This window comes from Bison bison, unplaced genomic scaffold (genome assembly GCF_000754665.1).
Source record: "Bison bison bison isolate TAMUID 2011002044 unplaced genomic scaffold, Bison_UMD1.0 scf7180017864522, whole genome shotgun sequence".
In the NCBI taxonomy this organism is placed as follows: Eukaryota; Metazoa; Chordata; class Mammalia; order Artiodactyla; family Bovidae; genus Bison; species Bison bison.
Window position 1 is genome coordinate 389647 of NW_011495073.1, and position 27808 is coordinate 417454.

At 44.8% G+C, this 27808-nt stretch overlaps 1 protein-coding gene across 1 annotated transcript in view; it reads left to right on the forward strand.

Annotated features, from left to right (window-relative positions):
- ABCA13 (ATP-binding cassette, sub-family A (ABC1), member 13) overlaps positions 1-27808 on the forward strand; it is a 402303-nt gene that overhangs the window by 222672 nt on the left and 151823 nt on the right. Inside the window, exons 43-46 of the mRNA XM_010831050.1 lie at positions 10284-10533; positions 20112-20201; positions 24004-24073; positions 26679-26797. Coding sequence (XP_010829352.1) covers positions 10284-10533; positions 20112-20201; positions 24004-24073; positions 26679-26797 — 529 coding nt within the window. The remainder of the gene's footprint in view (positions 1-10283; positions 10534-20111; positions 20202-24003; positions 24074-26678; positions 26798-27808) is intronic.

Consider the following 27808-nt stretch of genomic DNA (forward strand, 5'->3'; position numbering starts at 1 on the left):
AGCAGCAGCTTTGGTCACAGGGGACTCGGGAAGCAGGGAAAGTGTGTGGAGCTGGCATGCAGATCAGAACTGCCAGAGCAAGCTCCCGAGGCTGGTGATGTTTGTGCTCAGTTGGGTCTGACTCTTTGTGACCCCATGGACTGTAGGCCGCCAAGCTCCTCTGTCCATGGGATTTCCCAGCCAAGAATATTGGAGTAGGCTGCCATTTTCTATGCCAGGGAATTCTCCTGACTCAGGGATTGAACCCACATCTCTTGAGTCTCCTGCATTGGCAGGTGGATTCTTTACCACTGGCGCCACCTGGGAAGGTTGGCGATGAATAGTTACCATATCATCCTCATTTCCTGAACTGGAGTCTCATCTTCTTGTGAAATATTTGACAGAGAATGTGTTTTACTTCTCTGAAGTGTAGTCATTGCCTCAAAAGTCATGGGACCAACTCGGGTAAATCAGACAGGAGAGCTCTGGGCACCTTTAGGGGCCTGCCAGTCCTCAGGAAGCTGAGGATAGATGTGCCCTGGATGCTTCCCGCCCCCTCCACACACCCCCCCTGGCCGGAGTGGGTGGAGATTGAGTCGGGCATCCTGAACTGGTACCTTGTTTGTTCCTCCCTGATGGTTGCAGCTGCCTTGGGGGTATCTGAGCAGCTGTATTTACGTCTCTAAACACCGCAGGGTCGTGTCGTTGCTTTGTCACCTGCTTCAGCGTTGTTGTTTATGCTGATTAAAATCAGATTGAGATGGAGCCACCAGTGGTGTCTTGAGGACAGCTTATGAGGCCCACTAGGCATGACTGTCATAACCAAGAGGGTACGGGGCCTGGGGAAATGCACAGGGGTTGTTTGTCAAGTAGGGAGAAGGGCCTGGGGTGGGGGTGGGGGAGCCACAGCCCAGTGAGTTACAAATAGATGGGGATGCTGGATCCAGCCATGCCTTCATCCATCCAACCCATGCAGAACAGAGCCCGAGATGACGGCCAGGGGTCAAGATGGGGGTGCAGTGGAAAGTGTCCCCAAGTCCTCTTTCCTAATCATGTGTTAGAACTTTGGAGGGAGCTCAGATTTGAAAACCCAAGAGTGAGGCCCTTTAGATACTTCTGGAGGACCTGACTTTGGTGCATTTAAGACAAAATGCAAATTCTGAGCTTGTGACTTGCCCAGGTGATGTTTGCAGCTCGTGGCAGAGCTGGGATGCACCCTGGTTCTCTGAAGGTCAAGTCACTGTTTTTTCAAGGTAAGTTTAAACAAAGGGATTTCGGCAACCTTTACATTATTAAAAAAAAATATGGCTAGGTATAAGGGGTGACCCTATGCCAGAATAAAATGCTAATTTGATTCCTTTAACCTTTTGGTTATTACAGTCATGGTGGCTTTTAAAAATTTTATTAAAGTACAGTTGATTTACAGTGTTGTAAAAGTTTCTGCTATACAGCACGGTGACTCAGTTATACAGATATATACATTCTTTTTCATATTCTTTTCCATTATGGTTTATCCCATAAGATTGAATATAGTCCCCTATGCTAAACAAACTTGTTGTTCGTCCATCCTACATATAACAGTTTGCATCCGCTGTTCTCAGACTCCCACTCCTTCCCTCCCTCACCCCCCACCCCTTGGCAACCGAAAGTCTGATCTCTATGTCTGTGGGTCTGTTTCTGTTTCGTAAATAACTTCATGTGTTTCACATGTTAGATTCCACATGGCAGTGACTTCATACAGTGTTTGTCTGACTTGCTTCACTTCGTATGACAATCTCTAGGTCCATGCATGTTGCTGCAGTTGCCATGGTTTCATCCTTTTTTATGGTTGAGTCATATCCCATTGTATATATGTACCACATCTTTCTTCCTCTGTTGATGGACATTTAGGTTGCTTTCACATCCTGGCCATTGTAAATAGTGTAGTGAATGTTGGTGTGCACGAAGCCTTTCAAACCGTGTGTTTCTATGCATATGTTTCCAGGAGTGGGATTGCTGGTCATATGGTCACTCTATTTTTAGTTTTTAAAGGAATCTCCATACTGTTCTCCATAGTGTGGGAACCAAGTTACGTTCCCACAAGCAGTGGGAGAAGAAGTGGAGGGTTCCCTTTTCTCCACACCCTCTCCTGCATTTATTGTTTGTAGACTTCTTGATGATGGCCATTCTGACAGGTGTGATTGTAGTTTTGATTTGTGTTTCTCTAACATTGCAGCCATGAAATTAAAAGATGCTTACTCATTGGAGGGAAAGTTATGACCACCCTAGATAGCATATTCAAAAGCAGAGACATTACTTCGCCAACAGAGGTCCGTCTAGTCAAGGCTATGGTTTTTCCAGTGGTCATGTATGGATGAGAGAGTTGGACTGTGAAGAAAGCTGAGCGCCGAAGAATTGATGCTTTTGAACTGTGGTGTTGGAGAAGACTCTTGAGAGTCCCTTGGACTGCAAGGAGATCCAACCAGTCCATTCTAAAGGAGATTAGCCCTGGGGGTTCTTTGGAAGGAATGATACTAAAGCTGAAACTCCAGTACTTTGGCCACCTCATGTGAATAGCTGACTCTGATGCTGGGAGAGATTGGGGGCAGGAGGAGAAGGGGACGACAGAGGATGAGATGGCTGGATGGCATCACTGACTCGATGGACGTGAGTCTGAGTGAACTCTGGGAGATGGTGATGGACAGGGAGGCCTGGTGTGCTGTGATTCATGGGGTCGCAAAGAGTCGGACACGACTGAGCGACTGAACTGAACTGAACTGAACTGAACATTTAACGATGTTGAACATCTTTTCACCAGTCATAGTGCTTTTTAAAGAACCAAATCAAGGATATATACCTGTACAGAAACTGGAACGTTCAGTGGCTTGTCATGTAGAAAATTATTCTATCACATACTTTTTTCTTTTTTTAAAGGAAAATCATGTCTAAGAAAATAGTATGGTTATTACAAGAAACGAACAGGTAAAGTGCTATAAAATTTGGGTAAAATAGAGTTATGAAATTATTTTCAAAACAGTTTAGATAAAATAGACTCTATTTGTTAGCTTTTTAAAGAATTCAACATAATATTGGATTTGCTTTATAAAAGAATAGTTAGCAAAAGTCACAGTAAGTTGCGTGGTTTTACGTTTTATATATTTTTATATTATCGTGTTTAACATTTAAGAAGTAAATGTATTTTGGGTTTTATGTCATATTAATAAGCCTATAATGTGTCACAAAACTTCCTTTTAGATTTTTCCTCATTCTTTTTTCAATTTTCTCTTTTTCTCTCTTTCCCACCCCTGTTGCCCACTTTCCTTCCTTTCTTAATTGGAGGATATTTTATTTTGTTAGTTTTCTTCTTTAAATGGTATGAATTCTTATTCATAATTCAGTCAGAATTTGCATAAATGTGGTACAGTTATCGTCTTTACTGGAACAGAGATTGGGAACCACCCCAGCTGCATCTTTTGTGTTCTGAACAGGGTCACTGGTGGGACAACCCCTGCCCAAAGGTCAGTGTGTCCACATGAGGCCCGGGTGTCTGGGGCCCGATGCTGGAAGCTGTGTCCCTGTGACATGTTTTCAGTGTTAATGCCCATCTACAGGTGTCCACTGGGTTAACTGAGAGCATACCCCCCCAGGAACCATCCAGCACTGTCAGTTTTCCATACAGCTCACTGATTCTAGTTTTTGGACTGGTGAGAACAGATGAAATGGTGTAAGCTTTTTACTGTCTGCTAATAATTTTGAAATCCCAGGTCATGACCGGGGTGCAGTAGAAAACATCGTTGTCCCTCCATGTCCAAGGGGTGGGCGTGGTTCCCAGACCCCGTGGACAGCAGAGTCCCCAGAGGCTCAAGCTTCTTCTGCAAAATGGTGTAGTATTTGCATATAATCTACACACACCCTCTTATATTTTTAAATCACCTCTAGATTACTTTCAGGGCTTCCCAGGTGGTATAGCAATAAAGAATCCGCCTGCCAATGCAAGAGACGCAGGTTTGATCCCTGGGTCAGGAAGGTCCTCTGGAGACGGGAATGGCAACCCACTCCAGTATTCTCACCTGGGAAATCCCACGGACAGAGAAGCCTGGTGGGCTACAGTCAGTGGGGTCACAGAGAGTTGGACATGACTGAGTGACTGAGCATGCCTGCTTACAGATTACTTCTAATACCTGATACAAATGTAAATCCTATATAGTTATCAGTTCAGTTCAGTCCAGTTCAGTCACTCAGTCGTGTCTGACTCTTTGCAACCCCATGAATTGCAGCAAGCCAGGCCTCCCTGTCCATCACCAACTCCCGGAGTTCACTCAGACTCACGTCCATCGAGTCGGTGATGCCATCCAGCCATCTCATCCTCTGTCGTCCCCTTCTCCTCTTGCCCCTAATCCCTCCCAGCATCAGAGTCTTTTCCAATGAGTCAACTCTTCGCATGAGGTGGCCAAAGTACTGGAGTTTCTGCTTTAGCATCATTCCTTCCAAAGAACACCCAGGACTGATCTTTAGAATGGACTGGTTGGATCTCCTTGCAGTCCAAGGGACTCTCAAGAGTCTTCTTCAACACCACAGTTCAAAAGCATCCGTTCTTCGGCACTCAGCTTTCTTCACAGTCCAACTCGCACATCTATACATGACTACCGGAAAAACCATAGCCTTGACTAGATGGACCTTTGTTGACCAACTAATGTCTTTGCTTTTGAATATGCTGTCTAGATTGGTCATAACTTTCCTTCCAAGGAGTAAGCGTCTTTTAATTTCATGACTGCAATTACCATCTGCAGTGATATAGTTACCAGTGTGTGACAAATCTGAGTTTTGCTTTTTGGAACGTTCTGGAACATTTTTTCTTGAATATTTTTGATCTGAGGCAGATAGGGAGGGCTGGCCACATCCATAATACCCAGCTTACCATGTTTCTGTCTCAGAATTCGTTTCTCCTCCCTGGAGGTCCTCTCCTACACCAGGCATGCCTCCGTACCCATCAGAGAACATTTTTTACTCCTTGAATTTCTGGCAGTGACAGCTCTTTGGAGAAGTCTGACCCACTGTTGAACAGAGTACACTGTGTTGGTCTTGTTTAATTGTCATGTTTTGTTACATTTGACTCTATTACAGGACTAAAAGCTTTGAGGACGTTATTCAAAGAGACAACCTAAGGGTCTAGGAAAGCACTTATACATAATAAAGTCCATGGTTTGTTCTCCCAAATTTACCTTTCCTTCACAATTTCTCTTGAACTGGGTCTGTTTATAAGTAAGTGAAACGTTTGAATTACTGTATTTAAGATCCACTTCAACTGTAACATTCTCTAACTCAGTGAATAAAGAAAGATACTATTTCTGTTTCGTAAAATCATACCTCATTTCCCAGATAAATACACAGTCTTTACAAAATAATTATTGACTAGTAGTGGTTTCATCTCTAAGTCATGTCCAACTCTTGAGACCCCATGGATTGTAAGCTTACGACATGCATAAATATTCACTGTTTAAAACCCAGAAACTATGAAGAAGAAAGTTGAAGTAGATAATCTTACTGCACAAGGAGTTACAAATCTTTAGTAAGTAGATTGAAAATGTGTATAGCACTTCAGCTTTTTGAATCTAAAAAAAAAATCACTTGGTCAAATTCAAATAATGTATAGAATGTAGCAATTCATAAAAGACAACTTTTCATTAAGGTATATACACAAAACAGTAGCAATTTATTCTCCGTGTGTTATGTTGTAACGCATTTTTCTCCACTGCATGGTTGTATTCTCAACTGTTGAGTTCATCTCTGTGTGTCGGACATTTGTTTCCAGCTTCTTGCTACTGTTTTCTATAGGATGTAACAAACCGCCTTGTTGCTCTATTTGATGAATTTCTCTTGCTTTTTTGACTAATCCCACTCTTGGATTGGAATTAAGCTGATCAGACGGGGCTCATATTTGTTTCCCCTAGAAAGACTGGCCAGCAGTTCTTCCAGCACTGCTGCTGATGAGGCCAATTTCCTAAAACCCTCAGTGATGGTAGGGATTCACCTTGTTTTTAATCCTTACCATGTTGATCATCTGAAAACTTATTTTCCAGATAAATTTTCTCCCGTGAAAATATCTGATTTCCCAGTAAGCATATTTTTACTATTTTGTAGTATTTTTAATGACCTGCACATTCAGATATGCTGTTAGCCCAGTTTTCTTTTGGAGTACTCATTTTTAGAAAATTGATTTAAAGGCATTACATTTGTAATGCTTTATTTTAAATTCTTTGAGAATATTTGGATGAAGTTGGTGATGTGGAGATCACACTCTGGGGTGTATGCAGAGTCCTTGACCTTTTAAGTTATTTCTTAGTAGGCATTAATGTTTCAGCAATCGAAGCCATCTGACCCAAAAAAAAGAAAAAAAAAAACCTTTGTACATCTTACCTAAGCAATATGATGGTCAGGGTAAATGAGGGTGAATAATTATGGGCATAATGGGAGTCCTTGAATATAATTGGACTCATAAGTCAAATGAGACAATTCATAACAGTTTGGCCCAGTATTTCAGTTTTGTCTGTTAAATTATTCATATGAATACTTTTATGAGTTTAGCCATGAATATTTGATTGGTGTTGATTCATGACATCAGCTATCTTAGCTTCAGTATCTTAGCCCTTTATTTTTTCCATTTATGTACAATTAATGATTATGGGAAGCTGGAGAAAACTCATTTTTCTTAATATAAGGAACACCTTTCTCTGCAGACTTATTGGGGCTGTCTGATGAGCATTTACTATTATTGGTAGTTTAATAAGTGTGGTAATAATAATCCTCACTAAGGGAAAATACTATAAGTCTGTATTTTACAACTGAGGGAAATGGCATTCAGAGAGGTTAGGTAAGTTTCCAGAAGTTACACAGCCTGTTGGCTGAGATTGGATTCAAATCCTAATTTACGTGGATTAAAAGATGAGGCTGTACCCACCCCACAGTGATGGCCAGAGGGCAGAGGGCCATTCTCTGACTCGGGTCCAGCTCCTCCATCACCAGGGAATCCAACACCCACGTAGTCACATCCTCTTTCCATTTTGTAGCATCTGCTGCATAGACAGACCGTTTGTGATGTGAACAGGTGTTTACAGTCACGGCCTGCGGTGCATGTGTGTGAGAAGGTGCATGTATGTGAGAAGATGCACAGTATGGAAGCAGCTGCCGTGGCCAGACATGCGCTCAGAGGATGCTCCTTAGAGGCTGGCCCAAGGGGTGTGACTCCCAGTGGACAGTGTCCAGAGGCGTGGCAGAGACCAAGCCCCAGAGTCCACCAGTGACTTCCGGTTTGAATTGAAAGAATGAGGCATTCTGTTCTGGCAGAGAAAGAGCTCCTGAGTCCAAGGCTGTGAACATCGAGCAATTATCTCAGCAATCGTTTTGGAAATCTAGGGGTTTGGCAACCGGCAACATCTCAGTTATTTCAGCTTGAGCTAGATAATTCACATAATTATCCTAATAGATCTGCACGCATAATGCCCAGCATCAGTATTATTCCACACCAGAATCTCCTAAAATGATTGGGAAGGGGGTGTTTTATATTCACATCTGTATTTATGTGAGAAAGGATCATATTTAGCTTAATAATACACCTTTTTCTAGCACTAGAATCTTTCCATCTGCTCATTTAATAAGTGCTTCATGAGTTACATACGAATCCCCATTGGTTGTGCATTATATCAACCATTCAGAAACCCAGCTGAACATCAGGAGCCTCTGGGAAGTTTTTCTTTTTTTAAATTTCTGAGTCTTTTTATTTTATCAGTCTGAAGATCTGATTCTGTTGGACGTGGACCTGGGCATCAGCATTCTTCAAAAAGTTCCCCTGGAGAATCTGATACGTAGTTGAAAGTATTAACCGCTGTTTCCACCACACAGTGCCCACCCTTGTTAGAGAATGCTCCTTGTTTTACAGTACAATATTACTTTATATCATAATGTGCATCCTGTCATGGGACCTTCAGTCCAGTAAAGATCTGTAATCCTTCAAGTGGCTGGTAAAGATCTCCATGAGTCAGCATCTATCTTTATTTTATATTCAAGATTTATTTATCTCATGGGAGTATATTTGTTTTACACTACTGTGTCAGTATCTGCTGTACGGCAAAGTGAATCAACCATATGGATACATGGTCACCTCAGAGCACTGAGTAGAGTTCCCTTTGCTGTACAGCAGGTCCTCATTAGTTACCTATTGTATACATAATGGTGTGTATATATCAATCCCAGTCTCCCAAGTCATCCCGCTCCCTGGGCCCCACTTGGTATCCATATATTTGTTCTTTATGTCTGTCTCTATTTCTTTTCTTTTTAGAACAATACTCAGTTTTTGAATTAATTAATTTTTGGCCGCGCTGGGTCTTCACTGCCGTGCACGGGCTCTCCCCAGTTGCAGCGCGTGGACTTCTCAGTGCAGTGGTGTCTCTTGTTGCAGAGCGCAGGCTCTAGGCACACGGGCCTCAGTAGCTGTAGTGTGTGGGCTCTCCAGCTCAGCTTCAGGAGGGGTGGTGCACAGACCTGGTTGCCCTGATGCAGGTGGAGTCTTCCCTGAGTAGGAGTCGAACCTGTGTCCCCTGCATTGGCAGGTGGATTCTTAACCACTGGACCACTAGGGACGTCCATGTGTCTCTATTTCTTCTTTGCGTATTAATTTTTAAGCTGCACCTCTGCCACTGGCCACATATACTCTGCATCTCACACAGAATATACCATGAGGGTTAGTACGTCATGTTCATCTTTAAACATCCACATTTTCTTTCAGACATCTCCGGAGTCTTAAAGATTCTGCTTCTGCACTTTCCCCTTAAACCTCCCAAGACTGTGTCCTTGGCACCAGCCCTTTCAGGCCCGCCTGGGCTCCACATGATTGTTTTGTCGTGTTTACCTTGTGTTGGGTTGTTCATACTTTTGTCTCAGTCCCTACTTTATGCCTTTTTTTGAGGCCAGAAATCAGACCACCGGAGCCTGCCACGCCCTGGGGCTCACTGAGGACCTGCAGATGAGGGATTTTCCCGACGTGTGTTCCACACCTCCACCCACGTGCCTTTGCACCTCTGTTCTCAGTGCCATTATGAACCATTTATCTTTCAAATGATAGTTTCTGTAGAAATATTTTCTCTGGGACTTTAAGCTTATTCATTGCTTTTTTATTAACTATATAGCAATTTGATGTTTGTATTAATAAGCAGTATGATCAATTTACCATATCTGTTCTTTTTTTTGTTTTGTTTTTTGGCCATTCTGCATGGCTTGTGGACCTCAGCTCCCCGACCAGGGATTGAACTAAGGCTGCCAGAGGTGCAAGCCCAGAATCCTAACCACTAGGCCACCAGGGATCTCCCGTATCTGTTCTTTCAGAAATCCACATTTCTAGTACCGTGCCTTAGGAGGACTCACTTGGGGCCCATGGGCCTGGCCGGTGGTTTGAGCAGCATGGTCCTCTAGACATAGCTGGAGACAGCAGGCCTTAGGCGCCTCAGTTTGCTCCTGCCTGGCGTCCTCGTTGCTGGACACAGCCGCTGGCATCACTTGTGGGAATGGGGGCAGGTTCACTGTGGGGTGTGGACCCAGATGCCCAGCCTAAGAGGGAGCCTGGTGAAGGACCGAGCTAGGGCGTCAGCTTGCACTACTTCCTGGGTCTGCATTTTGCCCCTCTGTTCACAGAGGCCATTTTCAGATCTGCCATGTCAGGAAGGGTGGCCCGGACTGCTGAGACTGACAGGCTATGAGTGGATGAATTAGAAGCTGGGACCCCCTGCTGCCCCAGAGGTTGCCCCAGGCTCCTCCCCACTTGGGATGTCTTGGATGGGCAGGGGACGCAGGTGCGGGCTTCATGGGGACCTGGGTGGAGGCAAGCATGTGCTGCCTGGATCTAAAACGAGATGTACCAGTGTCAGGGGTAGGGACTCAGGGTGTGGACAGAGGCAAGAAGCCTGGAGATGACGTCTCATTTGGGTGGCACCGTCTCTGCCACCCCCAGCCCTCCGTTGGTGGCTTAGAATTGAAGCTCATATCACAGGCTTTGTTTTAATCTGCAGGAATAAACATAAAGCCTTTCTCCCTGTCCTTTCCCATCTGCCCATCCCCCTTCAGCTGCAGGAACCAAGGGGGGCTACCATGATGTCTGTCCTTGTGTTTGATGTTGTGAGATGCCCTGTGTGTGAAACTTCCCAGGGTGTCCTGACTTAGGGTATACCTGAGACTGTTGGTGCAGGGACTTGCAGGATGAGAGCAGGGTGGGGGCTGTCAGGGATGCCGCAGGAATCCCAGGGACTCAGACCTGCCACATCTTCCTCTCCTTGCAGACCGCACACCTGCTGGCACACCCCTGGTGCGGGGTGGCCCCCTACTCCTGGCACAGACAGCTGCCCTCCTGCGGAAGCGGCTTCTCCATGCTCGCCGGGCCTGGAAGGGCACCATCTCCGACCTACTGCTACCCGTGCTCTTCGTGGCCTTGGCCATGGCCTTGTTCATGGTCAGGCCTTTGGCCATCAACTACCCTCCCCTCAAACTGGCCCTGGGTCATTACGACAAGGCAGAAACCTACTTCTTCAGGTAAGAACCTTTCCTTGTTTTCCCCCCTTGTGCTTCCAAATTACATCCGGACAGGTTATGAATAGTGGTAGCTCTGATTCTTGAAGAATTTCAAATATACACAAGTTGTTATCATTTTGAAGGTCTGTGTACCTGAGGGTGAGTGCTGAATAGTTTTTGCTTTTTTGGAGTCTGTCCTGTGATAGATGCTAGGGGCACACGAGGCAGACCTGGTCCAACCTCTGTGTCCCTGGGGGTCCTGCCCACCCCCCACACCCCCCAGGTAGCCGAGTCCCCTCTGTGGAAAGGGCCATGACTTCTGATGTGCAGAGAGTCGGGAACACAGCTGCCCACAGGCCCACAGGACTGGGACGGCTGTTTCTGGTCCAGGATGGTTATGACTTTAGAAGAGTACGTGTGTGCGTGCGTGCTAAGTCACTCAGTCGTGTCCGACTCTTTGCGGTCCCATGGACTGTAGCCCACCAGGTTCCTCTGTCCATGGGATTCTCCAGGGAAGAATACTGGAGTCGGTTGCCATTTGCTTCTCCAGAGGATCTTCCTGACCCAGGGATCAAACCCTCATCTCTTACATCTCCTGCGTTGGCAGGAGGGTTCTTTACTACTAGCGCCACCTGGCAAGCCCTTAGTAGAGTATACGGATTGCATATTTCACACTTCAAGGCTGCTTCGAGACACCGGCCCTCAACTGTGCACGCCCCTCTACAGAGAAATGTCTGGATTTTTCTCTCTAAACTGGATGGGTCCAGGCACCGCTCCAAGTCAGAATAGGTCCTATTTCTGCCAGCATGTTCAGGCCAGTTCGAGTGTTGCCACCAGATATGTTTATGTAGGAATTTCTCAGAGCTTCGAGGGGTGCTGTTTCACTCACGTAGAGTTGGGGACCCGAGAGGTGTCTCTGGCCCCTGAGACCCTTGTCCTGGGTGGGCTGGCTCTGCCAGATTGCGTTCAGAGCATCGTTGCTGGGCACCCGCCATGGTGTCTTTACACTGAGCGCCAAGACTGGCCCGTCCTCCTTCCGGGAGGCAAAGCCCAGTCCCGTCGGAGTGGAGACCAGGGCTCGGGGCACCTGGCCCCGCCGAGCCTGCGTCTTCATTGGGCTGTGCACGGTGCGGGCAGCCAGGAGGTTGGGTTACTTTGCTTTTGTCAGATGCGAATCTTGATGAAAATACTGAGCTTCATGAGCTCAGCTCTGCGTGCCTGCTGACCTTTATGTCAATTTTGGAATGAGATTTAAACAAATATAGGCCCAAAAGGGAAAGCTGAGAATACACTATTTAGTTTTTTCTATCTCCCATGGTTATCGGTATTTGCCTCCCCCATGGAGTCTGGGTTTGACCAGCAGAAAGCCCTCTCCATTGCCTGCCTGTGTGAAGGATTCTGTGTCTGTTCTGACTAGTCCTTTCCAAGTGGGGTCCTCCTCTCTGGCCATGTACTGTATTTGCCTTCTCTCATTTCTCGTTTATGCTATGCTTTAAATGTGTAAGACGAATGTCTAATAATGCCTTCTCTGGCCAAGTGTTCAGATTTCTGTCACTCTCCTCAGCGGTATAGGAGGAGCTTGTATCCTACTGAGCCTTCCTCAGCAATCAGTGCAAAGAAATAGAGGAAAACAATCAAATGAGAAAGACTAGAGATCTCTTCAAGAAAATTAGAGATCCTAAGGGAATATTTCATGCAAATATGGGCACAATAAAGGAAAGAAATGGTTATGGATCTAACAGAAGCAGAAGATATTAAGAAGAGGTGGCAAGAATACACAGAAGAACTGTACAAAAAAGATCTTCACGACCAAGATAACCACGATGGTGTGATCGCTCACCCAGAGCTAGACATCCTGGAATGTGAAGTCAAGTGGGCCTTAGGAAGCATCACTACGAACAACGCTAGTGGAGGTGATTCAATTCCAGTTGAGCTGTTTCAAATCCTGAAAGATGATGCTGTGAAAGTGCTGCATTCAATATGCCAGTAAATTTGGACAACTCAGCAGTGGCTGCAGGACTGGAAAAGGTCAGTTTTCATTCTAATCCCAAAGAAAGGCAATGCCAAAGAATGCTCAAACTACTGCACAATTGCACTCATCTCACATGCTAGTAAAGTAATGCTCAAAACTCTCCAAGCCAGGCTTCAGCAATACGTGAACCATGAACTTCCAGATGTTCAAGCTGGTTTTAGAAAAGGCAGAGGAACCAGAGATCAAATTGCCAACATCCGTTTGAGCATAGAAAAAGCAAGAGAGTTAAACATCTACTTCTGCTTTATTGACTACATCAAAGCCTTTGACTGTGTGGGTCACAACAAACTGTGGGAAATTCTGAAAGAGATGGGAATACCAGACCACCTGACCTGCCTCTTGAGAAATCTGTATGCGGGTCAAGAAGCATCAGTTAGAATCGGACATGGAACAACAACTGGTTCCAAATTGGGAAAGGAGTGTGTCAAGGCTGTATATTGTCACCCTGCTTATTTAACTTATATGCAGAGCACATCATGTGAATTGCTAGGCTGGATGAAACCGTAGCTGGAATCAGGATTGCCGGGTGAAATATATAACCTCAGATACACAGATGAAACCACCCTTATGGCAGAAAGTGAAGAACTAAAGAGCCTCTGGATGAAAGTGAAAGAGGAGAGTGAAAAAGCTGGCTTAAAGCTCAACATTTAAAAAACTAAGATCATGGCATCCGGTCCCATCACTCTATGGCAGATAGATGGGGAAACAATGGAAACAGTGACAGACTTTATTTTTTTGGGCTCCAAAATCATTTGCAGATGGTGACTGCGGCCATGAAATTAAAAGATGCTTGCTCCTTGAAAGAAAAGCTATGACCAACCTAGACAGCATATTGAAAAGCAGAGACAACTTTGCCAAAAAAGGTCCGTCTAGTCAAGGCTATGGTTTTTCTAGTAGTCATGTATGGATGTGAGAGTTAGACTATAAAGAAAGCTGAGTGCTAAAGAATTGATGCTTTTTGTTGGAGAAGACTCTTGAGAGTCCCTTGGACTGCAAGGAGATCAAACCAGTCAATCCTAAAGGAAATCAGTCCTAAATATTCACTGGAAGGACTGATGCTGAAGCTACAATACTTTGGCCACCTGATGCAAAGAACTGACTCCTTGGAAAAGACCCTGATGCTGGGAAAGATTGAGGGTAGGAGGAAAAGGGGACAACAGAGGATGAGATGGTTGGATGGCATCACTGACTTGATGAACCATGAGTCTGAGCAAGCTCTGGAAGTTGGTGATGGACAGGGAGGCCTAGTATGCTGCAGTTCATGGGGTCACAAAGAGTTGGACACAACCGAGTGACTGAACTGTTATATCTATTATAAGCTATAACTATTTAACCCTCTAAGTTATAAGCTATACAACCCTGTAACTATGTTGAGCTTTTGAATTACAAAGTATGTTTTTTGAAGCAAGTACTGTAAGAGACAGGGTAGCCTAAATTTAAAAGTAAATCATGCATGTTCCTGCTAGCCCTACCTACTGCAAACCTGTTGGTGTGTCATCGACCCCTCGTTACATAAAATATTTTCCAATCCAGGCATTTTTACTTTTGGGCTTCCCAGGTGGTGCTAGTGGTAGAGAACTTGCCTCCATTGCAGGAGACACAGGAGACACTGGTTTGATTCCCAGGTCTGGAAGATCCCCTGGAGGAGGAAATGGCAACCCATTCTCCCATTCTTGCCTGGAGAATCCCATGGACAGATGAGCCTGGCAGTCCACAGTCCTTAGTGTTGCAGAGAGTCGGACAAGCTGGAAGTTACTTAGCACACATGCATGCATTTTTACTTTTATAATGATGAGCTCACACTGTGACACTGTTCATCATTTGCTTTTCTACTTGATAATGCATTTGTGGATATATTTTTGTACAGTGGTGCCAGTTCCTTGGACTTGCTGTAGAATGTTGCCTGGAGGGGCTGAAATTTATGTCAACAGTCTCTATTTGGGGGCATGTATAGATTTGTTTATTTATTTAGGTAAGTGTTCCTACTATGGACAGTGGTGTAGGAATACTTTGGATTTATGCAACTGTCCATTTTTTCCATTACCATACATTTCTGTCACAAGTTTTTCCAGGATAGCATCAGTAATTTCAGGGAAGATATTACCAAATTATCCCTGGTGGCTCAGTGGTAAAGAATTCACCTTCTGGTGCAGAAAACTTGGGTTCAATCCCTGGACTGGGAGGATCCTCTGGAGGAGGATATTGTAATCCACTCCAGTATGCTTGGCTGGAGAATTCCATGGACAGAGGAGCCTGGTAGGCTGCAGTCCATGGGCTTGCAGAATGGGACACATCTTAGCCACTCAGTCACCCTCACCACCAGCACCAGCCACCACCATCCTTACAAATGTGCACTAACTTACAGTCCCATAACACTTTTGTTTTATTCAACAATATTTATTACACATCTGTGTGTGCATGCTCAGTCTCTTCAGTTGTGTCCAACTCTTTGTGACCCCATGGACTGTAACCCAACTGACTCCTCTGTCCACGGAATTCTGCAGGCAGGAACATTGGAGTGGGTATGCCTTCCTCCAGGGGATCTTCCAAACCTAGGGATCAAACTTATGCCTCCTGCACTGCAGGCGGAAGCCCTATTATGCACCTACTGTATGGCAGATACCCTTCTTGGTGGTCACACACGTGTGAGTAGAACAGGCTAAAGTCCCCAGGTTTGTGGGAGAGGGGAAGCTTGTTTCTCCCAAGTGTTCTCTATTACTTTTGACTCCGTGACTTGCTACTGTGTTTCTGTTAGGCAGCTGTTAGGTTTCTCTTAAGACTGAATGTTCCCAGTCGCTTTGTGGTTGTTCTGCATTTAACTTTGCATGTTGAATAGATCAAGCATCACATACAATTAATCTCCACTCAGTGTTTTTCCCTCTCCTCTGCCCCATCTTAACCTTTTCTTCTCAAGCAGGTGAGCATTTCTCTTCATTGGGCTCATGGCACTGAAATGCTTCCAGTTGGTTGCCAATACCAATTCAGTTTCTCTGCTGTGTTATTAATTTGGTAATTATGTTTTTTTTTGTTTGTTTGTGAGCATTTCTTCCAGCTCTCACAGTATTAATCTTTCATAAAAGTAATGCACTCCAAAATTATTTTGAGTCTGAGAGTTAGAGATCTTTTAATATTTTCTTCCATTTCTAAGAGTAAGTCTTTCAAGTGAGAACAAAGATATTTCTCATGTTGCATAAATTATGAAACAGAGGAGCCTACATATTCGGTGCTCATTTTCTCATATTTACAGATGGGGACCCATCAGAGATTGCATATTTCCCTTCTACTTGTCTTTCGGTTCAGATCAGTTCAGTCGCTCAGTCGTGTCCGACTCTCTGCAACTCCATGAATCGCAGCACGCCAGGTCTCCCTGTCCATCACCAACTCCCGTAGTTCACTTAGACTCACGTCCATTGAGTCGGTGATGCCATCCAGCCATCTCATCCTGTGTCGTCCCCTTCTCCTCCTGCCCCCAATCCCTCCCAGCATCAGAGTCTTTTCCAATGAATCACCTCTTCGCGTGAGGTGGCCAAAGTACTGGAGTTTCAGCTTTAGCATCATTCCTTCCAAAGAAATCCCAAGGCTGATCTCCTTCAGAATGGACTTGTCTTTAATTTCAGACTAAACAGAAAAGAACAACTTTACAGGTTGTTACTTTTTGTTTTAGTAGAGTAGGAGTGTACCTAAATATGGAGATGGGGGGAACTAAGATCCTGCGGGAGATCATTAATTTTGCTGGAAACGTTCCTTCCTTGTCTGAATTCTTGTCTTTTACGTTTGCTGTGGGCCAGAGGAGAGCCTCTGCCCGCTTCAGTGGGCACAGCTGTGCTGCTGAGGGCTCTCCATAGTCCTCACTGCCTGCTCTGGGTCCCAGATGCCCTAGTGGGGTGACCCCATGTCCTGGTTTGCTAGAGGTGAGGTCTGGCATCGTGGTGCATAAGTTAATCATTCCCTTTCATGCTTAGAAGTTTGCTCGAAACCCTATGTCTTGGTTTCAGAAAGAAAGCCCTGTGTAGGTGTGTGAATCTCAGTCACTGTTACTTTATTTATTTAGTTTGGTTCAAGGTGTCTATTCATTCAGTGACTTTGTTTTTGTTGTGGTGAAATATGTATGACAAGAAGCGAAACCATGTGAACTGGTTCTAGCTGTGTCGACCTTGTATTCATTGAGTGTCTTTGCTCTTTGGGTTTCTCTGGCTGCTGGGGCCCTGGGGCCCTGTTTGTTCTGAAATGCTCGGGCGGTGCAGAGGGGCCCAAGTCGTGGCGGTTTCCTTCTCTGCTTCCTCCACACTCCCTGGCTTAGGAGGAGGAAGGCGTCTGCCCTCTCATTCAGCTTTTCCTCTCCTCTTTGGGGCCAAGAGACCAGGGAGGTTGTGGTCAGCAGGTCTCTGAGGGCCATCCTCTGGAGGACTGGCCCATTCTCTTCCTTGCCCCGGGTGCTTTGCAGCTGTTCTTCAAATGCCATCCCTGTGCCACCTGGCCCTGAGATTGCTCTGCCTGAGGAAGTGCCCACGAAGCCCAGCATCCCCTGGAGCCGATGCCTGTCCGATCCAGGGCTGGCTCGGGGCAGCGGGGCACTGGACAGCAAGCAGGGTGGGGAGAGTCACGTGCAGGTCGCTTCCTCCCAGAAGCCCCACATTTCTTGATTTGGTTTGATTGCCAGGAACTACACCTGGGGACTCTTGTTAACAACACAAAAACCTTTGGGATGATGTGTAGTAATCCACATTAGCTCAAACAAGCCCCTGGGCCATGCTGCTGCACGTGAAGTTTTGAGATGTGCTGACATGGAGAGGAAGCAGTGCCCATGTAGGAGATGCCTCAGGAGTCCCAATCTAGCACTATTTCCAATTCCTGCAGTCTAGTAAGGTCAGGCTTCTCATGCTTCCAGCAGTGCTCTAAATACAGCTAAGAGTTTGAAGATAACCAAAAAAGGAGTTAAAGAACAGGCCACGGGCTTGATCCCTGGGTAGGGAAGATTCCCTGAAGAAGGGCATGGCAACCTACTCCAATATTCTTGCCTGGAGAATGCCATGGTCAGAGGAATCTGGTGGGCTACAGCCCATAGGGTCGCAAAGAGTTGAACACGACTGAACCGACTTAGCATGCATGCATGCACAAAGAACAAGCATTTGAATTTTATGGCAACATGGATAATGTAAAGCTAGTTTTTTTTTTTAAGTGACCTTTAGACCTAAGCAAAAAAGTGGTAAAAGTAAGCCATAACTTTGAAACTTGCTTTCAATAATTATCCCTAGTAAACAACTTCGTGGATCAATATTTTTTTCAGGAAAAAAATTTCAAACTTTCATATTTGTTCTTGGATTAATGGGTCAAAAGAGTGCAATTCAGAGTATTTCCACAGATGCCACAAATAATGTTTTCATTTTACGAGCCACATTTCCTTGGAAAATATGTCCCTTTCCTTCTAAAAGTGTTTTCTCATTTGTCAGAAACTTGAAGACTATTTATACAGAGGTCACACTGCCTACTTATGAGATGTAGCTTTGCCGTAAATTTCAGTATCTTTCATCACTGCAGAGTTCTGGCCATGGCTGTAGGGAATCAGATTAGGCCAGCTGTAAACCACCTGGATATTTTAAACTCATGGTTATATTTCATGCAGTGGGGAAGGTGGCATTTTCCTGTAAATAATTATTCGTTTTGGTTTTGGATGCTGTAGCAGTATTTGCATTCCATCTTAGGTCTGAAAGTAAAGTTGTCCTCAGCAGAAATATATGACTTATTTGGTGTAATGAGTTGTTATTTCTTTTCCATTAAAACTGGTCCTTTCTCAAAGGTAAGAGGTCCAGCAAGATCCAGTTGAGAGAAGTAAGATAACTGGGTGGAGATGAAGGATTAGGTCAATGATTTCAGCATATCAGCAAGATCACAATTTGTTCACAGATGGCTCAGATATAAAGAATCTGCCTGCAAGGCTGGAGACCCGGGTTCAATCCCTGGGTGGGGAATATCCCCTGGAGGAGGAAATGGCAACCCACTCCAGTGTTCTTGCCTGGAGAATCCCATGGACAGAGGAGCCTGGCAGGCTACAGTCCATGGGGTTGCAAGGAGTCAGACATGACTGAATGACAACACGCACGTGCATGGTTGTGATTAATCGTAGTACGACCCACTGCTAATCAGCCTAATTGAGGCAGGTTTGAAATACTGTTTCCTCTGCATTTTCTCAAGTCAAGATGTTTTGTAAAACTGATGTATAAAATTTACAGTTAAGTTTGTTTCCACATCTCCGCCAGACTAGAAGAATAGTGTGTCTTATCTTTGATGGTGTCTTCAATAAGGAGATTCCATCCATGGCTTGGTTCCCATGGATGCTGCTTGAAATGTTAATTAACTTCTAAGATTCATGCCAGTAAAATAGAGACTATAATTCATTGTGTACTTAAAGCATACCTAGAGCTTCTTATTGGAGAAGGCAATGGCACCCCACTCCAGTACTCTTGCCTGGGAAATCCCATGGACAGAGGAGCCTGGTGGGCTGCTGTCTTTGGGGTCGCACAGAGTCAGACACGACTGACGTGACTTAGCAGTAGCAGCAGCAGAGCTTCTTATCAAGAAAATACTCAGTATAGTTTACATATTCATGTCTGACTCTTTGTGACCCTATGGACTGCAGCCTGCCAAGCTCCTGTCTATGGGATTCTCCAGGCAAGAATACTGGAATGGGATGCCATTTCCTCTTCCAGCAGATCTTCCCCACCCAGGGATCCAACCCACATCTCCTGTGACTCCTACATTGACAGATTCTTTACCATTACCACCACCCAGAAAGCCTGTATAGAAACATTCAGTCGTGTCTGACTCTTTGAGACTCCATGGACTATACAGTCCATGGCATTCTCTAGGCCAGAATACTGGAGTGGGTGGCCTTTCCCTTCTTCAGGGCATCTTCCCAACCCAAGGATCAAACTTAGGTCTCCTGCATTGCAGGCAGATTCTTTACAGCTGAGCCACAAGGGAAGATCAAGAATACTGGAGTGGGTAGCCTATCCCTTCTCCAGCAGATCTTCCCAATCTAGGAGTTTAACCGGGAACTCCTGCATTGCAGGCAGATTCTTTACCAACTGAGCTATCAGAGAAGCCTGTAGAGAAACACACAGAAGACCAAATATAAGAAGTTTTGTCGCTAGGCTGTGTAGTAGAGCAAATGTTCATAGCAAACCAGAGCTCCAGCATTAAGAGAATAGTTTTATAACTTTAATATGTTAACATGATGTAATATTATGCAGCCTTTCAAGTTAATTTTTTAAAAACATGCAGAAATGCTAGAGTTAGTAATATTTTAAGTGAAAAGATGAGACAAATGATGCACTCGAGTACAAATATATAAAAATGGGTTTATCTGTGGTGGCAAAACTGTGCTTTTACGATGCCTCTTCATCCTGGTTGACTTCACCATAAACAAGGTGAATGATGAGCTCTAACTGTTGCGCTGGGAACACGTGCCTGGCCTGGTGGGCCTGGGGCTGGCTCTGAGGCAGAACATCCTGAGAACTCCCGGCTGAGTACTGACCTCCCCCATTGTCCTTTGTCTCCTGATGAGCAGCAGTGAGAACGATGGCCTGGAGCTCACCCGGGTGCTTTTGCGGAAGTTTGGGGATCAGGATCCGCCCTGTGCTGACTTATACCCAGACCTGTAAGTACCTGACACCCTTTGCAGAAGAGCAGGCTCGAGCTGGCGACGCATAGGCTGTCAGGATCTCCTGGCACCTGTTCTCACTACAGGGAGAGCAGTAGCCAGATGAGAGGGTGAGGACTGAGCATGCCTGATGCTGGCTGTTGATAAGATGACCTAAGAGAAACTCCATCACTCTCCTTTCCCTTCCTTGGTAAATACAGGCTTTGTATCATTGCAAAATCAATTAGTAAAATCAATATTGAATAGCATTCAGTTAACTTACTAAAACCTCCAAAGAATAAACCTGTAAAAAGAATAAAGTAACAATTAAATATGAAATAGATATTATTAATATTTATTATTTACTTTTTAGGGTAAACTTGTACCTATGAAAAGATTAATTGTGTTTTTTTTTTTTTAACTAAAGAGAGTTAAAAAGTCAGTAACATCAGTGTGGGGGTGAATTACTTTGAAAACTTTTTTCCTAAGATTTGAAAATGATATTAATAGTATAGAGATGAGACCTTGATAAAGCATGCCTTTCTTCATAAACAGTCTTCTCTCTTACTTTGCTTGACTGTTATTTATTGAGGATCGTGCTGTTGTAGGAATCAGGATTGATGGAGGACTTAGGAATTTACAAATGGGGAAGTGATAAAAAAAACCATAATGATGTATTAAGTACTGAAGTGTATGTTTTTCAGTAATAAATACTAAAATCCAGACAATAATGCCGTATCGGTGCGTGTTCTCCTAATTTGTGATGACTCGTCTTGTGCATTATTGATGTTGGTAATGAACACGAGACTGAATACCTATTACTGGTCTCAGTGAGGAAGAATTAATAGAAAGTTAATCACATTGTTTCACTTTAGTCTTCTCTTGAAAAAGGAAGTAATTAATTTAACTAAATAAAAGCTTCCATGGTGATGCTTTTATTTCCCTTCCGTCTAAAGAAACATGCAGGATGTAAAAACTGTCTACCTTTGAGAAATTGAAATATAATCTGGGGCCCTGCAGGGTTTAGTCTGGGCCCAACCTGGCAACAAAGAAGAAAGAACAGTTGGCAGAAAAGAAAAAGATATTTATCTGGCCTTTCTAGAGGAGGGAAAAGGTAGAATCAGTGCTAAGACAGGAGACCATGTTCCAAATTCTGTTCAGACGTCAGTTTTACCCTCACGAACTGTTGCCAGGAGTCGGTGGCCCCCAGGCCCTCCTGCCTGACCCCGTGCGCCCGAGCTCTGCCCCTGCCCCACAGCCTGCAGATGCTCACTCTTCCCTCCTCAGCCTTTCCTCCGACTTCCTGGGTCTGCTTCTTCTTCTTGTCCCTTAACTCCCTCCTAACTGTTAACCATTTCTGTGCTTTTCCTTGGTCAGCATGACCAAAAGCTGGAGGAGGGCACTATACAAGGAGGCGCTTTGCATACTTACATCAGTAATAATTTCTGTCCACGTCTCACAGTTAAGTCTTATTTACCGAAATCTCAGGTTGAAACAAAAGGTTTTATTTAAAACAAATAATTTTCCTTCTATAAATGTAAAACAGTATTGAATTCAGTGTCTACATTTTCCATTGTGGGCAGACTTTAGCCATCATTTGATTATGAATTAGCAGACACATTTTAAGACAGTAGACGAGATTCTGTGTATTGACTGTTTTTCTGCTCAGACTCTGAGCTTCTGCTGAGGGACCATATTGAACCCCCAACTTTACCTCTTCTCAGGCAGGAAAGTGAAGAAAGTGATAGTCGTTCAGTCATGTCCAACTGTTTGTGACCCCATGGACTGCAGCTCACCAGGCTCCTCTGTCCATGGAATATTGGAGAGTGTTGCCATTCCCTTCTCCAGGGGATCTTCCCAACTCAGGGATTGAACCCAGGGCTCCTGAATTGCAAGCAGATTCTTTACCATCCAGGCTGCAGAGGACCTGGGGCAATAGAAGGTGAGGTCAGGAATCTAAAGCACACCCAGAATGCACATATCGAGCACCCAGGAAAACTGGGGGAGACTCAGATTCTGGGTGGGGCCACAAGAGCCTACATCCCAGCTCTGCTGAAGACACTCTTGAGTGATGTGGGCGTGACTCACCTCCCTCTGCTCTTTTAGCATCACTGTGCTCCCACGTCTCGCAAGAGAGCAAGTGTCACCTCAGACCACAGGGTGTCCCTGTGCCGAGACTTTTGTTCCTTCAGGCAAGTTTGTGTCAGAACCTTCCCTCTTGAGAGTAGGTCCTGAGAACCTCTCTCTGGCACTGAGATGCAAAGTGCACATCTGAATGTTGAAAACTGCAGGCAGGCGGGCCTGCGTCAAGGAGACCCACTCAGTCCAACCTCACCAGATGCGACAGACAGAGGGACCATGTCAGACACCCCCTTGGGATGACATCACTGCTCATGTGTCCTGTGAAGCCTGGCTGGTGTTCCACACACAACCCTGGGGTCCTGATGTTGGAGGGGTGCGAATAAGTCTGATCCTACATCTCCCATCTCCTGTGCCCTCTGCGAGCACAGCTTCCCAGGACTTCCTGGAGGCTGGGAGGCTCCCACATCTAGAACCTGCTAAATGCTGTTGCTGGTCCCTGTGCAGCAAGGTGCATCTCTTTACTGTCTAGACCGGAAGCTAAGAGAAAAACCAGTGGAGGATTTGGAAGAGACAACGAGACATTTTGAAGAAATGCATTATGTTGTAAATACTTGCTAACAGTCATCAAAGACCAGCAGTGGAAGCAAGGAAGGCTGCAAACTTCAGGAATGTAAACGGAGTCATTTTTTTCCAAGTGATTATCAGATACAGCAAGCAGTCTGATTAAGCACATCACTGCCTTGGCTACTGTCTTCCTGTCACTTTCAAGGCTCAAAACAGGAGTCTCCATAGGTTGGTTGACCGAGAAAGTCACACCAGGGAAGCCTTGAAGTGATTTTTGATATTTCAGAAATTTACATGGAAATTATATTTTGCTGACCTAGTTAATAGAAATGGCAGATTTCCTTTCATTGGCCTGGACGTTTTTCACCTTAATGTTCTAACACTAGAGCCACACCGCCTGGAGCAAAGAGCGAGGGCTTGGAGCACGTGAGACTGTCTTCCAAAGGGTGATGTCGTGTGAACCCCTGACCTCTGAGAACTCCAACCCTTCTTCCCAGAAGTGAGGTTGCAGATGTTTGTGGTGAAAACATCTAGCCAGGTGCCTGTAGTTCAGTGAAGGTTAATTTCCTCCTTTCTCTCCCAGTTTGTGAGTAAATAACAATTATTAGTACTAAAGCAGATTTCAGTTTGTAAACATTGCTGAAAAAAAAATCAAAACAAGAGGACTAACAAGGAGAACAGTGACAGGGAGCTTTGGAATACAGAGATTCTGAAACTCTGCAGTAAGTTGGTTTCACAGCAATTTCTGAGGCACCACCGTTCTTCATCACAGAAATTTAATACTAGTCGCTTTTCTTTAAATGATGATCAGTTATGATGTCACACGATGAAAAGGAGTTAGCAACTTCCTGTGTTTAGGAGTTGCTGTGCTGAGGGTACCTGGTTTGGCCACCAGGAGTCCTGGGGTCCATGACAGCCCACCGGGAGCCTCAGTGGCAGATTCAGTGCACGAACAGAGAGCATCATTTAATATAATGGAAATAATGTGATTGTAATAAAGCATTGTCATCAGATTAACAGCTCAAGCTGTGAAAACAAATGTGAGCACTCTGCCTTCTGCATCACGGGGAGATGATGCTCTTGTGAGCCGTGCTCCGGTCTGGGGGATGCTGTCATGGAGATGCAGCAGCTCTGTGATCTGAGTATCATCCTACCTTCTCCTTCATTTTGTCAGGGAGAATTCTTCCTGCTGGCACACCGACCCCTCCTCTCACTGGGGAGTCCAAGAGTCCTGTGGCTGCCTGGTAGGTTACCTCAGTGTTTTTGATTTTTTAAAAGCCTAAACCTCAAGGAACAGAAGTGAGTTCACCTATTCTCCCAATTCACCCAACCCTCCCCTTCCCCTGCCTCCCCTTCCACGTGTCCATTCTGTACATCTGCGTCTCTATTCCTGCCCAGAAGATAAGTTCATCTGGACCATTTCTCTAGATTCCATATATATGCATTAATATATGATATTTGCTTTTCTGTCTCTGACCTACTTCACTCTGTATGGCGGACTCTAGGTCCATCCACATCTCTGCAGAAGTCTGACTCTGTTCCTTTTTATGGCTGACACTACTGTGTGTATATATACATATGTGTGTGTATACACACACACACGCACACACATCTTCCTTCTCCGTCCATCTTTTGACATTTAGATTGCTTCCCTTTGTGCTCTGTGATGAGCCAGGTGGGTGGGATGAGGGGAATGGTGGCGGGGGTGGGGGAGGTCCGCGAGAGTGGGAATACACATATAGCTGATTCCCTTCCTCGTTCAGCAGAGACTAACACAGTATTGTAAGGGATTTATATTCCAATTAAAAAAAATGAGTTCACTCCCATCTGAAAAATCTTTGTTTTTGGTAACTACATGAACTTTCAGACTAAATGAGTCTTAGGTTTCCTTGATTGGGTGCTTCTTGGAAAGGTGTCATGACGTGGTTTCCAGGGTGACCCTCCCATTCATTTTCCACTGGTCGCAAATCAGCGACAGTCCAACAGCGGACCTAGAATGCACTTCAGGGGGGAAATTTCCCAGAATTTCAAGGCAGGGTGACCTCAGGTTTCTTGTATTTTTATTTGAGTTTTGAAAGCTGGATGTTAAAAACTAAGATATCACATGGCTCTTCTAACTATGGCTGAGCAATACAAAGGCACACAGAAGTGGGTTACCCCTGTTACAGTGAGAGGCACGCTGTCCAGTCTGTTGAGAAGAATGGAATGAAATTTATGTGGAAAACTGGTTGGAACTCATCTCAAAGGAAATCTCAAGAGGCAGTTAGTAAAGGGCACAGGTGTATTGGCTAAAATCAAGAAACAGATATGGCGATCCTAATTTATAGGAAAAAAATAAGACAAACAAAAATCTTAATTTAAATTGAGTTTTAAGAAAATGACCATGTGAGCATGTTTATAAGTCTTTTCTGTTTAGTGGTCCACAGGGTGTGTGTTAGTTGCTGAGTTGGTTCTGACTCTGCGACCTTATGGATGGTAGCCTCTGTCCATGGAATTCTTCAGGCAAGAATACTGGAGTGGGTTCCAGTCCCTTCTTCAGGGGATCTTCCCAACCCAGGGATTGAACCCATGTCTCTGCATTGCAGGCAGATTCTTTACCGTCTGAGCCACCAGGGAAGCCCTCCTAATAGTGTAGTGACTTTCGAAAGGCTTCCTTTCGATGGACCTGGTCTCCTTTCTTCTCTTAGAGCGAATGTCTGCACTCAGGTGAGGCAGTCACACAGCACCGTGGATGTAGGTAGGGCCCACCAGAGACCACTGATGGATGCCGCATGCCACCCTTACGGCCTGGGCCATTGGTGATGCTATTTGCTGCTCCTTTGTGGTGACCAGCTGCTCTGCTCAAGTTCTTTATGGACCCAGTGATTGGTTTCTTCCCCATCTTGTTTATTCCATTAACTCAGGAACCCTATAAGTTTTCACTCCATGCTCTGATTCTTTGGCCTTGATTCACTCATTCTGTTAGACTGGTACTTTTTATTACAAGCTGCCTGAAATTTATTAGAATTAGATTGGGTGTCAGTATCAGACAAATGAATGAACAAGTACCAGAATGGTTGATGTTGAATTCGCTTGAATTCACATGAACTGTGAGATCTCAGAAATATGTGTGCAAGGAGAAAAGGATTTCCTGTGAAAAAGCTCCATAGCCAAGGGAGCTTCAGAAATGTCAGAGAAAGCCCCATGTAACGGGTCTCTTTGCCATAGCTCCTGCAAGATGCTCAAATCACAAGGAGTGGGAAAGAGGCAGCTTTTAATTTATCTGACTAAAGAATCCTTGTTTTTGTATGTGTGTGTGTGGTGCCTAGGTGCCTTGGCAGAATCTTCTGGAAATGCTAGTCTACTTGTTAGGAGCCAGAGGCCCTCAGGAGAGAGGGAGTCAGGTGGTCCCTGCTGGGCAAATATTTCCAGGTTCCAAGCCTCTGAGTGGCTGCAGAAGAGGAGTTTGGTCTCTGTTTCAGGCATTTAGGGAAGAAACAGTCTTTTGAATTTTCTCGGTTATTGTCCTCTGACTCTCTTGGTGGTTCATCAAATGCAAGATGACCCCAGTGAAAACATATTTTCCCTTTTGAGTTCTTACCCATCTGCCCAACTTATATAGAGGAAAGGATTGAAAGTCCCCCAGTGTAACTAGGGGCAAAGGTTGCAGTGGAATTCTGGTATAATTCTCAAATGTAGGTGACTCTCTTAAGAGAGACATGAGGAATCAGAACATATAAAAGGCCATCGATGAGTCACTGAAAAAGTGAGAGCTGGGAAGAGTCACATTTGCTTTACTTAAGTGGTATCGGGGAACCTGCATGTGCGTGTGAACGAGCTTCTACTTCCCATCTTTGGAAATGATTGCAGAAGTGCCCCAATGCGAGCACCAGGGCTCCCTACCTGACCAACCGCCTGGGCCACCGGCTTCTCAACCTCTCTGGCCTCCCCCTGGAGGAGTATTTGCTGGCGCCGATGGAAAAACCGAGGTGGGTTTGAAACCTCTGCTGTATCTTTCCTGTTCTCAGAGTTACTTAGGAAATCTGATCGTTTCAAATGCTGATGTTCTTCAATGCTCAGAAGTCTCCTGGTAACCTTGATACTCATAAAAATTCTGAAGCCGTGCTGCAGAACTTAATCAGATTCCTCCTGCTGACTTTCACTCCGGCCCTGGGGGGAGTGGGGGAGTCATGTTCATGGAGTGTCACCTAGGGGAGCCAGAAGCAGCTTGACTGCTTTAGAGGATAAGCCCTGAGACGTTCACAGCATAATGAGGGAAGCTCTCCATGGTATCCTAACGTCCCTCTTAAGAGATTTTGAGGAAAGCTTTTGTTCTGTGCTGCATTTCCTTGAGCTTGAGAGGGGGAATCTAGATGAGAGGATAGGGATGAGCTGCTCATTGCTTTAAATTACAGTCATACTCACTATTCCATCAAATGTCCTGAGACCCACCCCCCAACACAAAAGCATCATTGTATGGGGTGTCTGCGATGCCTAGAACATCCTCCCACCCCACCCCCAGGCCCTTTTTCCTTCTGATGCTTCCCGGACCATCTCTGGCCCCTGCTGCCCTCCCGTTGTGCCTTTAAACACATCCAGGAATCTCTGATTTTTGAAGGTGGGCGCTTGTGTGCCTAGGACTTAGAATAGTATCTGGTATACAAAAGGCACTCAATCAATGAATGCTTGAGTCTCTGAAATGAATGATTGAGTTAAATTGAGCTGAGTAGGAATCTATCCTTATTCTTTTGCCCCAAATTTCTGCTCAAAATCCAGGCACAATGGTGGGAATTTGTTGTTTTAATCTCCTTTTATCCAGAGACTGGGAAACAAAGTTTAGTATGTGTTTTTATTTCTAATGTCCAATATTTTTAGAAGCTTCATAAGTGCTAAATATACTATATAACCCAAGGGATATGGAGAGAAAATTCACCCCACATCCCGGGAGAAACTCACAGAGCTGTGTAAGAGATGAACTGGCAAAAAAGACAGTTAAGGTC